The 14,933-nt window shown below is 47.0% G+C and overlaps 1 protein-coding gene across 1 annotated transcript in view; it reads left to right on the forward strand.

Annotated features, from left to right (window-relative positions):
* The window catches only part of BAZ1B (bromodomain adjacent to zinc finger domain 1B), a 39,064-nt gene that overhangs the window by 4,751 nt on the left and 19,380 nt on the right, over positions 1–14,933 (forward strand). Inside the window, exons 3-10 of the mRNA XM_062012109.1 lie at positions 1,358–1,502; positions 1,934–2,132; positions 5,630–5,751; positions 6,426–6,623; positions 7,292–8,984; positions 11,327–11,465; positions 11,854–11,984; positions 13,110–13,221. Coding sequence (XP_061868093.1) covers positions 1,358–1,502; positions 1,934–2,132; positions 5,630–5,751; positions 6,426–6,623; positions 7,292–8,984; positions 11,327–11,465; positions 11,854–11,984; positions 13,110–13,221 — 2,739 coding nt within the window. The remainder of the gene's footprint in view (positions 1–1,357; positions 1,503–1,933; positions 2,133–5,629; positions 5,752–6,425; positions 6,624–7,291; positions 8,985–11,326; positions 11,466–11,853; positions 11,985–13,109; positions 13,222–14,933) is intronic.

Below are 14,933 nucleotides of genomic sequence, written 5' to 3' on the forward strand. Positions count from 1 at the left end.
CCTCTGTTCTGTGAACTGATGACTTGAACTTCTGTGACCTTCTGTGACTTCTTTTTTTATTCTCTTGGGTTTAATCTGAGTTTGCCTGCAGCACCACCCAAGGGGTGACATTTTCTGCTGCCTCTCATTCATGAAGAATCCACCTTTCTGATTCATTGACAAAGGAGTTAATAGCCTTAGCCTAAGGAGAAATTCCCCATCCTTTAAGGTTAATCACATCCTTAAAGGCAACAAATAAGAAACCTGTTTGCTAATAGTCCTGATTTCTGTGAGTGCTGAAGTACTCCACAGCCTTTCCTCCCTAGTGGTGGTGTCTGAGAGGGTGCAGAGGCAGCCTCATGAGTCAAAAAACACTGTTGTGGTGTTGCTTTGCTTTTGCTTGTCAATGTTGGCTTGGTTGGCCAATTCTGACAACTCTAAATGGAAGATATCTAATGAACAAGTTTAGCCACAGTCTGTCTAAATGGGGAGGGGGGAATACTCTGTGAAATGAAATGTTGGTCTTGTCTCTTTGAAACAAATTGAAAGCTTCTCAGACAGTTTGCTGGGTGCTTTAATGCCTGACACTGGTCTGAAGAAAACCAAAGCTCTTCAGGCAGTTTGCTCAGATTTGCTCAGGGCAGTTGTAGAACAGGCAAATATAGCTGAGGTTTGTCAGCAACAGATCCGAGAGTCTGGGAAGCTAAAAGGGGTTTGGAAAACAGAGGATTTTGTTCCTCCTTGCAGTAACTTGAAACAGACTTTGCTTCTTAGCCAGAGAGGTTTATGCAATATATTTGTTAGTACTCCTGTCAGCCAACTGACCTGCTCTTTTGGAAAGGAAATCAGTACACTGGTAACAATCCCTTCTCTTCTTTGAATGAAGATGTTTGAAGATCATGACAGGGTGAAACACACCAAATTTGTGTATCTGGAAAGAGAATTAGATTGTGTAAGCTTGCCTTTCCTTTGCTGTATTAGCAGTGTGTTTGGGAAGGAAAATGGTCTGTGTTCATACTGTGGTATTGTTGCAACAAGTTTCAAGTAACAAGCTCCAGAATAGTGACATGGCCTTGGTGTACATTTATCACCTAACAGAAAGTCAGTAGTAACCAGAAAGGCTGCCCTAACAGAATGCTTTATGGTGTTCCTTCTGGGAAGGACAAGTACAACTTGTATTGTCATGCCAATTGACACTTTGGAGGGAGGTGCTGGGGGGCAGGGCAGGAAAAAGCCTTTGGATGTTTGCATGCTAATGTGGCATCTGCCTCAGACTTTGTCCTGGCTGGTAATGTTCCTGGAATTTGGAAATGAGACTCTGCTTTGCATTTTGGCTTTTATTCCCTGAATAACGAGAACTTCTTCTGTATGTGCTCAGCTTGAAGGAGGAGTTTCCCATCTGGTATGAGAAACTGGTACTGGAAATAGTCCACCACAACACCGTGTCTTTGGAGAAGTTGGTGGATGCAGCTTGGCTCGAGATCATGACCAAATTTGCAGTGGGAGAAGAGTGTGACTTTGAGGTAAAGATGTGCTTTCCATTTTATCCCATGCTTTTGCACAGAGCTAAATTTGGATACCTAAAGGCAGGGCATGGGAAGAATATGTTAGTCACATTATCACAAAGATGGTCAGAGTGTGTTTTCTGCAGAGTCCCAGTGACAGCACCTGCTTCTGAGTACAAAAGTGTTCCATGGGCAGGAGCACGTGAGTGATCTGTGCTGCTGGCAGCAAGAGAACACCTGAGGAAACAGAGATGTATTTGTTGTGCTGCTTAAACATGTGATGGTGTGTGTGTTTAAATGAGTGTCTATAACAATACATATTTGCACTAAAAGAAGTTAAACTTGTGATGTCATGGTCTTGTCTCCAAACAAGCCCCCTCCTCGTGGTGTCTCAGCTCATTGGTCACCTGCCTTGCTCAGGTTCCGTTTTTGCCCACGTTTCCGTGCAGGTTGGTAAGGAGAAAATGCTGCCTGTGAAAGTTGTGAAAATACATCCCCTGGAGAAAGCTGATGAAGAGGCCTCAGAAAAGAAATCTGATGGAGCCTGTGATTCCCCCTCCAGTGACAAGGAGAACTCCAGCCAGGCAGCCCAGGACAATCAGAAGGAAGCTATCCTGAAGGAGGATGACAACAGGAGGGACAGTATGAGTAAGTAGTAGGACAGCATGCACCAGGTAGCACCTGAAAGTGAGCGCTGGCATTGCTGTGTGGCTCAGGCCTGGGCTGTGGATGTTGTGTGTGTGGTGTTTTACCAGTGGTAAGGAATGAAAATCCTGAAGTTGTCATTGTTGGTGGAGTCAGCAGAGGTTTTTGCAGAACCATAAAGTTCTGCTGTGATGTTCAGCTCTGGTTTTACAGCCTGTTGTTCTGCAGTCCAGTCCATCTCCCCAGCTGACATTTAAATAAACACTTTATTTTATAACTTTTGATTTATTCTCTTTCCAATCTTCAAATCCTGAGACAAAATTCATGCAGAAATGGTTTTTCCTTGAGGGTTCAAAGTAAAGCATGCTTGGAAACCTTGTTCCCCTTTCTCATAACTTCCTCTTTGCTGCAGAACCAGACAGTGCATGGGCGAAGCTTTCCTTGACTGAGAAGGCACTGTTGAAAGAGGGGAAAATAAAACCAGGTTGATGTCCTGAGAGTTCAAAAAGTGTTTTAAAAGACACATGCCGACCCCCAGCCCTCCGGCATAGCTCTAGTCTGGGCAGTGTCATTGTGCAAGGACACACCTGTCACAAACTGTTTACATTTGGAAGTAGCCACTTCAACATCTGGGGAAGGTGTAAGATAACCTCGAATACAGAGCAGAAGAAACTCAGAAACAGCCCAGCCAAGCTAATAACAAAGTCAGGAAAACAAGTTGTACCAAGCTCTAGTCCCCAGCTTAATAATTGTCACCTGTTTCTGATTGGTAGTGGGAAAAGTTAGGAGCTGTTCTGGTTTCATTGCAGTGCTCTGTATAATCAGGAAGGGAAAAATTAGTGTTGCAGGAACAATGTGGCCTTACACTCGTGCTTTGAAACAGTAGCAGTGCTTCCATGGGGTTTTTTTTGAGTGGTACTTCTCTGGAACTGCTTTGTGAGAGGCAGGGGAAGTACCTTTTCCTTTAAAAATACTTACTGGCCAGGCTAGAGCAGCATTTTTAGGCCTGAGTGTGTAGTTGATGGGTGTGCACTGTTCTAACCAGCTGTGTTCAGCCCTGCTCTGAGGTTGAAGCACTACTGCAGGAGTGTGGGATTCCTCTGCCTCTTTCAGTCTGACTCAGGTGATGATTTGGCCCATGTTTAGTCCCCTCAAAACCAGGGCTGTCCTGACATTTCTGTGAAAGATGAACCTCTACATTTTCAAACCAGACACATTAGCAGAGTTATAACATAATCAGTAAAGCACTGAGCACTTTCTTAACTCTTCCTCTACATATGCATTTATTAGAAGCTTATTTTGTTGCTAATGCTTTTATATTCTGGATTATCATAAAGTTCATAGCCACTTATTCCTTCATCTCTAGTCCAGAGGCCATGAAAAGGGTTACATAGCATTTGTTCCATGGGTACAGCATACTGCAGAAGTAATAAAGACTTGCTGGTGTGCATTGGGTTCAGGCCCTGGGCTGCAGCTGCAGGAGGCTGTGTGCAGTACCTGGAGGTACCTATCCACACTTCATTTGACTTTTTCTTTCTAATAACTGCCATTCTTGACAACTGGTGCTGCAGGTTGAGGTCACTACCCAAGGGGGAGCTTTTAGAAGCAGTAACAGGCTCTTCCTCTCAGTGTGTGACGTGAGCTGTATCCTTCTGTGCACACACGAGGGGGCAGAGTTAACCTTGGTGTTTTTGCTGCTGCTTGTGTCATTCTTGATGGAGGGAGAAAGAGGCAGAGAGAAAGAGCTTCGATCTTGCTGGTTGGAAGTCTGCTGTGCTTCAGGATCCAGCTTGATTTGTTAATACCAGCTTTGTTGCATCCTGTGTGCAGTCTGAAGTGGCTTTGTGTTTTTAGTTCCTTAGGGAGTGAACTCTGGAATATCTGCAGGAGTGAGAGGAAAGGCTAGTTTCCCCTGAAACTGGATGGTGAACTCCTGAAGGCAGGTTCTGCAGCTTGAACTGTGCTGGGAATTAATGCTGCTTTGGAAACTGCAAAAAAAAAAGTGATGACTAGGATGAGACAACAGCATGTGGATGCTTTGTGGGCTTCCAGTAGAGTAGTGAATGTAAGTTTTATTCCAGCACAATACAACAACAAATGAAGTTATGCTTTGTGTAAAACAACTTCAGAAAGGAAAGTAAGTTGCAAAAGGAGGGGATCTCTTCCACTGCTGGCTCTGCAACAGGCCTGTGACTGAGCCCTTCAGAGTTAGAGCCAGGACTGAGCAACACATTGTTAATGCCTGGTGTGCAGAGGTAACATTCAGCAACTTGAAAGACACTGAGGCAGATCTCTGAAAGCACATGTTTTACAGAGGTTGAAATGCCTGGTGTGTAACTTCTGTTGTGCTGTTGAGCAGAAAAATGTGGTTCTATGCATGAACTCACCACGGGCTTTGCTGCAAGTGTGGAACCAAAGCAGACCAAAGTTAGGTCTCAGCCTGCCTTGTGATGAGAGGATTGGTCTTCTTGCACACATCCTGAAATCTGGAGGGCTTCAAAATAAAGACCAGCTTGTATAATGAGAGCTGCTTGGAGCAGAGAATTCCACATGACATGATCTGAAGTGTAGCACTAAATTGGGAAGGGACTGCACATTTCTGTATCCAGTGCAGTGAGCCTGGAGCATCTGTTCCCTAACCAAGGTGACTGATCCTGGGAGGGGGTGTGGATGGGCAGAACTTGGGTTTATACCATGTAAGCTGTAATGCTGCTGAAGCTCAAATGGTAAAGGGCTTACAGTGGGACAGTTTAGAGATGGATATGGTTTAAAGTTTGACTTTGGTCTAGCATCTGCTAGTGTTCTGTGTGTACACAGTGATTACTCTCATCTGTCATGCTTGCCTTTCTGTTTTCTTTGAGTTGTAGCCACAAACATAAAAGTGATTTGGGGATCACTTGGATTTTGTCTGAAGTGACTAACCTGAATATAGAAGTAGTAGCCTCAAAACCAGCTGCCAAGGAGAGGTGATGCCTTTGTACTCTTTCAGCTACATCCCTCTTGAGAATAAGAGGTCTGGTTGTAAGTTTAGCCAGAGACTTTCAACAAGCCCATCTCCATGGGGCTCATAATGTAAAACAATGAATGGCCACCAGAGTGAAATGGTGTCAAAAGCTAAGTTAGTGTCAGGGGGATTATTTCAAGTATGGCATGGCAGAGGCAGCCAGGGCTCTCAGCAGGAGCTCCCTGTGTGGCTTATCAAACCTGGCTCCTCTTCACAAATTGTACAGGTGTTTTCTCCCTTGGCACAGGCAGCTCCAGCTTACTGGCTGCACATGGTCCTTTATGTTCCTCGAAGACAGGTAGTGCCTCCTGCTGCAGAGCTCCATGCCAGCCTGCAACTTCAGGCTATGTCTGAAACTGATTTGGGATCGTTCCCTGGTGTCCTGGTTGAACACTATAGGTAGCAGTAGGTGGGATGCTCAGTCCAGCAGTGCTCTGGATTCTTCAATGCTTTTACTCTCAGTACTAAGACACTCAGTGTCTGTCTGTGCCTGCAGGCGATCGAGCACGTAGGTCTCCTCGAAAGCTTCCCACTTCTTTGAAGAAGGAGGAAAGGAAATGGGTTCCACCTAAATTCCTGCCGCACAAATACGACGTCAAGCTGAAAAATGAAGACAAGGTGAGTTCTCCTCCTGAATCCTTCCTGTTCTAACATGAATATGGAAGCTTGAGTAAATCCCTGTCGGTGTGTCTGTACAGCACAGTGCAGTACCTCCAGGTGGAGCTGTGCTGTTGGAGGCAGCGTGGCTGGAGTGGCTGTGGCACTGACAGACTTGGCTGCTTCTGTAGAGAACCGGGTGGGGTTTTTGTGAAGACACCTGAGGGTTCCCTGATACCACACTCTGAGTCACAGTAGCTTCAGAGTGGTTGCTGCTAACTGGCTGATCTCTGGTCAGGCAGTTAATGAAAGTTGGTCAGAGGTGAACTAGTCAAATCAGGAGCAGCAGCTGCTGCTCTTGTTCTGACTGAGCTTCTCAGAACCGTAGGTCACTGCGTTTCAGCAGCTCAGCCGAGGGTCAGAGATAAAGCAGTGGGCTTTGGCAAGAAATCTGCAACATAAACTCGTGGTGTTTACTTGTTTTGGCTAAGTGAATCTCCTGCCAATCTCTGCTGTGCATCTCAGCTCTGCAACTTCTGTTTGTTTTGAGTCTTTGCGAGTGAGCTTGGAAAGAGCAAAGGGTTTGTGGACATGAAGCAGTACAATGGCCCTCGCTCCTTTCAGCCATATGTATGTGCATTTATAGCGTGGTTAGAAGTTAAATGTTAACAGCCTGCCTGTCTGTTATCTCCAAGATCATCAGCAATGTACCAGCAGACAGCTTGGTCCGCACAGAGCGTCCTCCCAACAAGGAGATCCTGAGGTACTTCATCCGGCACAACGCGCTGCGGGCTGGCACGTGCGAGAACGCCCCGTGGGTGGTGGAGGATGAGCTAGTGAAGAAATACTCTCTCCCCAGTAAATTCAGTGACTTCTTGCTTGACCCACATAAGGTAAGAATTCCTGAAAGTACCTCCTTTGCTTTCACATCTATTCCTCACCCTTAAACACTCCAGTCACTGTGCCTGTTGGGTTTTGGTGCTTCCAAGCTTATGTCGAGGTAGAGAGATGCAGGGCAGGAAGGCTCACTGCTTTTGCAGATTGATCCTTTGAGAGGTGACATGCTTGAATGTCTGAACCAGTGGTCTGTCTGGCAAATTTCAAGTGTAACTGCCTTGTCTTGATTCTTTTTTTCCAATAGTTTATATTCCTTGTCTGCAAGTAAAGACCTGAGTTCCTGGCTTAAAACAAATGGAAGAGCTGTAATCCTTACCTGGTAGTGTCAGTTACTGGGCCTTTTGCATGGTTACACTGCAAGGGCTGGATGTGTTTACCTTCCTGATGCTTGGTTCTTGCCTGGTGCTGGATTGAGTGGTGGTAGATCCCACACATTTTGTACTGAATACTTGAAGTAGCCAGAATAGTGTTTTCCTGGCCCTTTGTAACGCTGTTAACTGAGTGAGTGCTGTTGCAGAAGCCTTTTACCCCTAACATCTGGATTACTACTTCTTCAACTGGGAAAATAGACTAAAAAGCAAACACAGGCAAAAGTAGTTGGCAGAAGAGGATCTGGATAAGCTTTGTTTAGCTTTACATAAGATCATTCTTTCTCTGATTTTAGTATATGACTCTCAATCCCTCAACCAAGAGGAAGAGCTCTCGGTCACCTGACAGAAAGCCTTCCAAGAAATCCAAAGCTGATGGAGCATCCCTGAGCCAGCCACTGAGCCCTACTCTGTGGTGCCACGTGCATTTGGAGAAATCTATTATTGGCTCTCCCCTGAAGGTGAAAAACTCTAAGAATTCAAAATGTCCTAAAGAGGAGCTGGAAGAGGTGATGAAAATCGTGTCGCCTGCTAAACTTGGTTCTAACTTCCACATTCCAAAGAGGAGCCGACTGGGGAAGGGCAGCAACAAATCCCTGGACAAAAAGCAAAGAGGCAAAAGGGTTCTGAATGGGCAGAAGTCATCAGGGAAATCTAAGTCTCCCAGGAAAGGCTTGAAGACCCCAAAAATGAAAATGAAACAAATGACACTGCTGGACATGGCTAAAGGCACCACTAAGGTGTCCAGGGCTCCCAGGACTTCTGGAGGCACGCCTAGGTCTTCCAGCAAACCCCAGAAACACCTGCCTCCTGCAGCACTCCATCTCATTGCCTATTACAAAGAGAACAAAGACCGGGAAGACAAGAAGAGCGCCCTGTCCTGCATCATCTCCAAGACGGCCAGGCTGCTGTCCAGCGAGGATCGCGCCCGCCTGCCCGAGGACCTGCGCGGCCTGGTCCAGAAACGCTACGAGCTGCTGGAGCACAGGAAGAGATGGGCCACCATGACAGAGGAGCAGAGAAAGGAGTACATGAAAAAGAAAAGGGAGAAGCTGAAAGAGAAACTGAAGGAGAGAGCGAAGGAGCGGAAGGAGAAGGAGATGAAGGAAAAGCTGGAGAAACAGAAAAGATTTGAGGACCAGGACCTCAAAGGGAAGACCTTGCCTGCTTTTAAACTGGTTGATACTCCAGAAGGGCTCCCCAACACACTCTTTGGGGACGTGGCCATGGTGGTGGAGTTCCTGAGCTGTTACTCGGGGCTGTTGATGCCAGACGCTCAGTATCCCATCACGGCGGTTTCCCTGATGGAAGCGCTTTGTGCAGAGAAGGGAGGGTTCCTGTATTTGAACCGAGTGCTGGTCATTCTGCTGCAGACCCTGCTGCAGGATGAAATTGCTGAAGATTATGCTGAGCTGGGAATGAAGCTGTCTGAAATACCCCTCACTCTGCATTCTGCTTCTGAGTTGGTTCGGCTCTGCCTCCGCAAGTCCGACGTGCAAGAGGAGAGCGAGGTGTCGGACAACGTAGACGAAAGCAAGGACTCGGCAGCTTTTGAGGACAATGAAGTTCAGGATGAGTTTTTGGAGAAACTGGAGACATCAGAGTTCTTCGAGTTGACTCCTGAGGAGAAGCTGAGGATACTCGGGGCTCTGTGCCACAGGATTCTGATGACTTACTCGGTGCAGGACCACGTGGAGGCCAAGCAGCAGGCGTCGGCCGAGCTGTGGAAGGAGCGGCTGGCTGTCCTGAAGGAGGAGAACGACAAGAAGAGAGCTGAGAAACAGAAGCGAAAAGAAATGGTGGCCAAGAACAAGGAGAATGGGAAAGAGGAGAACATGATGGGGAGAAATGAAAAGAAAAAAGAGATGATGAAAATAGAGCACCGGGTGGAGATAGAAGCCGACGACATGATCAGCGCCGTGAAGAGCAGGCGCCTGCTGGCCATCCAGGCCAAGAAAGAGAGGGAGCAACAAGAAATACAAATGAGAGGTAAGAAAAATGCCAGGAGAGTAGAGAGTTTGTGGTAAAGGGGAACAAGTTAATAGCAAAATTAACTGTTTACAAAAGCATTGCCTGGGTTTAAGGGACTTGCTTACTGGAGAGGTGTAACTCAGCTGCTGTGGTCCCTGTGCCAGACTGATATCTGGGAAGTTAAGGAGTAATTACTGCTTTGAGGCACTTTTTTATCTGTAGATGTCTTTTGTTCAGTTCTTTCCTAGTTCTGTCAGCCACAGGAAGGCTGGAGAACAGAAGATCTGTTTGGAGAACAAAAAACACCAGAGTGCTACCAGGCTGGTCTCAGCTCAAAATAACAGCCCAGTGTAAGAAAGTGTAAATGTTGGGGGGTTTGGCCCTTCTTGACTCCTTTTGAAGTTAAAGCAGAATTTCCTGCTGAGGTAACATGATTAATATCTGTACAATCACGTCACTTCCCTTTCCATGGTGCTGCAGCACTTGCTAATTGTTCTTTGCCTCCTCACTCCATTGAGCAATAGCTGCTGTACAGCCTGTTGGAGAAGGGAGAGCTGGAAGCTCATACAGCTAACAGAGCCTGCTAGAGAGGAAAGTACCTACTGGGTCTAGCTTGCCATCACAAATGAAAACGTTGTGGGGAGGAACCCTTTAGTTTGGTGTCTGTTCTCATTTTGTTTGAAGCTTCAGTTTTGTTTCCTTGCCTCTTCCTTACTCTGACACTTGGCACCTGCTGCAACAGGTGTTTTACAGTTGGAGACAAAACATACCTGTCTGAGATGTGCCCACAGCATCCCATGTTGTAAGCATGACAGAGTTTGCTGCCAGTATGGCTTGTTTTGGTTGGAGGCTTGGCTGTTGAGGGGAGGCTGTGAGGAGGGAAGCATGCTCTGTGCTAGCATCAGGTGAGGCAGCAGGTCTTGAAGGTGTCAAGAAGAGGAATCCTGGGGGAGTCGTCACCGTTGTCTCCTAATGAAAGCTCAGAATGGTCCTTGGTGTGGTGTGGGTCTCCTGATGTGGTTTGAGAGACTCAGATTTAGGCAAAGACAAAGCATTTGGTATTGTGAGAGTGACTGTTGGTACTTGCTGTGATGTCAGTGTTTGGACATAGTGAGAGATCATAAGGTTTGGGGAGGAGCTGACACTTGGACACACGTGGGATGTGCAGCTGCTTGTGGCTGGCAGATAAGGAGCAACAGGATGACTTTGCCATGCTGCAGTTACTGTAAGTTGGTACATTGTTGGGGATATTAGTATATAAAAGCTGATACACTGAGTTGGTATAACAAGTGCAAGGGTATCTCTAATCAGGCAGGGCTGATTACTGTGGCAGGACTTCAGAGACTTACCAGATATTTACTAATCAACTGTTCCCAAACCTGTCTTGCTACAGAAAACAGCTGCAAGAGAGAGGAGGTAGTAGCCCTGGGAAAGGTCCTAGCAGGAAGTTGGCTTTCTCCCAGGGACAGCAGCCAGCTTACCTGGATATGCTTTTACTTGCCCCACTCCACCTCACCCCTTCCATATAGTCTCATTCTTCAGAGACTGGCAGAAGTGCAGGGAGACTCTTGAACCATCATGAGAAGCATCAATCTCTTTGTCTCTTGGCAGAAGCTGCCTTACTCCTCACCCAGACATGTGAAGTGACATGTCTTGTTCTGCAAGACTCTTGCCAAGGAGCCTGTGAGGCCAGGATTTAGGCCACCCCATACTTTTCTTTCCTTTTGTGTTTTGTCAATGGATATTGGGAGCTACTGAAGTTGCAATCCTGTCGTGAGTGGGAGGCCTGAGGTTTCTATTTTCGTGCTCCTCCACGTCACAGCATGTATGGGGAAGCACGAGGTGTTGGATGTGACTGCTGTGAGACAGTTGTGCCTGGAAGGGGCCTCTGTCATGCCAGATCTGTTTTTTTGGTAGTTTAAAGCATTCCCCAGCATCTCCCATGGCTGTAGCTGTGGAATTGGAGGTGTCCATCAGGCACATGGACCTCTGCAGTGTCCCACCTGGCCTGCTCTCAACACTTCAGCTGGCCAGAGCAGAAACCCTCATCATAAACTGAAGATCTTTGAGCCTGTTTTATAGGATTGCTTAACAAAGCACTGGATTACTGATCTGGAGTGAGACATAACAATGAACACTAATTTCTCCAAACAGTTTTTATCCAGGCTTTGATTTCCTCAGCTTTGTTCATCCTGATGTCTTGACTTGTTAATAGCTCTTGGGGTGGACAGTGAGGTGAAGGGTGGGTGGCTGTGCTGACAGAGGATGAGCCAGAGCCATGGGGTGCTAGAATCAAACAATCAACTGATGTCTGCATGCAACAAATGAAAGCTGATCATTCTCTGTGCTAATTCCACCAGTGAGGATGGAGAAAGAAGCAGAGGAAGAAAGAATCCGGAAGCATAAGGCTGCAGCTGAGAAGAGTTTCCAGGACGGCATTGCCAAGGCAAAGCTGGTGATGCGCAGGACCCCGGTGGGCACCGACCGCAACCACAACAGGTAGGAGAGGACATGGTGCTGAGCTGCCAGTAATCCCTTCCCACAGGTGCTTTATCAGGGAGCAGCCCCCAAGAAGTGACTGACAGATGGAGGGGGTTGAGAGGAGTTGCTGTGTGTTGAAGTGAGGGAGAGCAGAGCCTAGTTCTCCATTTCCATGGAGTGCACCGGCCTTTGCTGATTCGCATGGGCAGCTTCTGAGCCCTTCCTAGGGAGGTCAGGATCCACCAGGCAATGGAGGAAGCCTCAAGTGTTTCCATCAGTGCTCAAGAACCTAATTACAACCTTTTTTTCCCCACTCTCGTTGCACAGGAATGCTGCATTCCATCTGAGTCCAGCACACCAATGCTTCTCCCCTCTAACTGCTGTCGACACTGTATGTTTCCCACAGGTATTGGCTGTTTTCAGATGAGGTTCCTGGCTTATTCATTGAGAAAGGCTGGGTGCATGACAGTATAGACTACAGATTCATCCTTCCCCACCAGAAAAAAGAAGATTTGAAAAAAGAGCACAGCCCAGGAGGTATGACCAGCCTGCTGCTTTGTTGGTCTTTCCCTTGTTGCTGTCTGACTGTTAGAAGGGATTTGTGAGTGGGAGAGAACTGTATTCTCAGTGGTTTCATGGGGATGAAGCTGCTGAGGTGCATTGTGGCAGATTTCTTGGACAAGCAGTTAGTTCTGTACTGCAGAGTGAGGACACCCATCAGACTGCTGTGACAAGACTCAGATTAACCTGGGAAATAATGTCAAGCAGGACAGTGCTCTAGACACCTAGAGCCCTGCTCATTAAAGCTATTTGGTCAACAGCCCTCCTGTACATGTCCTCTCAGCCTGCTGGTCACCTGGCACTGAACCTGCAGGTGGGGGGCAAGGACCAGCTGAACTTCTAGTGCTTCCTCTGGAATTTTGCCTGGCTGACTTGGAGCCTGGGTGGCAGAGCCTTCAGGCAGAACTTGGGCAGGCACAAAAATCATTCTGAGGGGAGGAGAAATGTAACACTTCTGTATGGAAATGGTTCATGCAAGAACCTGCCACCAGTTGCAATTTCAGTCCTGGTTGTTTCTCACCTTTGAAATGCCACAGGCTGGTGTTGGGTCTGTCTATGGCAACACTGCAAGTGAAATGCTTCATTGACTAAAATCAGAGAGCCCTCACCTGGTGGGTTTTTGTCTTAGTGAGCAGAGTAGACATCTACAGAAGAATGGAACAAGGCAAACCTACAATGAGATACTTCATCTCATGTAACTTTCCAGCCATCCGTGTCCTGGTGACTTGCTGAGCTGGAGCATTCAGTGGCCCTTGAGGAGTCTATTTTCTTATGTCAGCTTTTTCAGCTATTGACCAGCCACTTTCCTGTACACCAGCTTGCTTCCAGCTGCATTAATTTCTCACCTGCTGCCTGTGCATTTACCTGGCTAGTGGGCAGGATTGTAGCAGCAGAGATGGGAGTTGATCTCACTGTTGTGGCAGACTCAGAAACACAAATGCATTGGGTTTATATCTAATGCAGGGTTAGTTTTCCCTGACAAATGTACTGCTGGCTTCAATGCTGGATGTAAGCACTTAACTGGAGGTTAGGTTAGGTTTTGCTTGCTGAGGAGGAAGAGGAATGAGGATGGACCTGAGCTTTTGTGCTTTTCTTTTGCAGACAAGCGGAAGAGCGCAGCTGCCGAGGGCAGGGGCAGCAAACTCCACCGCTCTGTGCACGCTGCAGACCTTCCTGCAGAGACCACTGCACCCAAGCAGGGACAGAACTTATGGTAACACCAGCCTTTTACAGCTCTCACTTGCTCAGAGCATTAGAGGTCAAGGAAACTAGACAGGTTTCTTTCAATAGACCCTATTTACACCTCTTACTCTCTCAGTACATGCAGATGAGTTGAGCAGCTCTCCACGCCTCTTGGGGTATTATTAGCAGTAGTGAATTGCTAATAGGGCAGAGAGTCAAGGAGCCAGTGGAAGTAGCCAAGTGTCCAGCTTTTCTTTCATGGTTCATCTCAGCAAAGCTAAACTTTGGCCACATGGGGTCCTTGAGGATGTTAAAATTAAAAGCCTTGCCTGAGATCTGTGGAGCCAGGCCTATATCCTGTGTGTTCCTGTGCTGTGTGAGACTCACAGACCATTCCCCAGCTCCTTGTCAGTGCCTTCTTCCTGAGCTTCACAGCAGGCTGTGCTGCTGTCCCTTTGTTCTCCTGTAGCACCATATCATGGAATTGACTTCTGTTGCTGCTCATAATTACAGCTTGGGAAAGTCATCCTGTGCCGTGTTGGCAGCCTCTTAATCCCTTCAGTGCTTCCCAGTGCCAAGCAGTAGCCACCAACCTGTCTTCTAAGTGATTCAAACCTGAATGCTGTACCTTTAAGCATGTTCAGTTGTGACTTGCTCCAGTAATTGGCCCTACCAATGTCTTTTATCTTTAAGGAACCTCTCCTCTGTTGACTGTTGCCCTGTGTGGGAAGGATTAATCAGCAGCGTCCCCCTGCCAGAAAATACTGGCTCTGCAGCTTTACCCACTAAACTGGCTGTGAAGGACGATGCATTTTTGTGACAGTTACTCCTCAGGGTTATCTAAAAAGTACTTGCTCCTGCAGCTCCCCTATTAGCAGTGGCTTTTCCTCAGAGTTTTCCACTGCTGACACACAAAAGTGGGGTTACTTGGTCTTTGATGAGTACTGCCACTTGTGAGCTTAGCTCCAGAGCATAGTTCCCCTGCTCCAGGTCAGAAATACTTGTACTCAGGGTGTTCCTTCTCCCTCACCAGGAGCTGTCAGAGACTGAAACTTGTGGATGTTGTGATTCCTGTAAAACCAGCACTGAGTGCTGACCCTTTGTGTTGCTCTGCACCTTCCCTTTCATTGATAGCAGGTGCTAGGACCAGTTTCCTCTGTGTGCCTTCACTGTCAGACATCGCCAGGACAAATCTTCACCTCTTTCTCAATCTGGTCTTTTGCACATCTTGTCACGTGGCCAAAACTCAAGCAGTTGGGCTTTCCTAGGGGATGGTGTAGAACAAGAGCTTGTAGGGGACAATATGATCCACAGAGAAGTCCTCTCTAACTGCCTCTTCTACTACTTGTTCTTCACTTAGCAGAGAAGGCAAGATGTGTTCCAGTAGAAGCACAAATTGTGTAAGAAGTACAGTAGCTTAAATTGCCAGGGCATACTGCTATAAACTGATGGCAATGCACAGCCAAGTTGGATGATGAGTTAACACAGAATCCCTACAATGTATAACTCCAGGCTCAACTTCAAAAGGCAGAGGATTTGCTGTTACAGCACTGAATTGCTCAATCAGGTTGTCAACATGCTGAGAGAGATCAGAGTGATTGCAGAGGAAGGAGTGTTTTGTAGGGTAACTAGACATCCAGCTCAGGAGAAGCAGCTCTTTGAACCAGGTCCTGTACACTCTGAGGACTGAATGGTATTCTAAGAGCTGTTTTGTGTGAAGTGACTGGCATAGGCAGTCTTCTC

Source organism: Colius striatus, chromosome 20, assembly GCF_028858725.1.
Source record: "Colius striatus isolate bColStr4 chromosome 20, bColStr4.1.hap1, whole genome shotgun sequence".
Taxonomy (NCBI): Eukaryota; Metazoa; Chordata; class Aves; order Coliiformes; family Coliidae; genus Colius; species Colius striatus.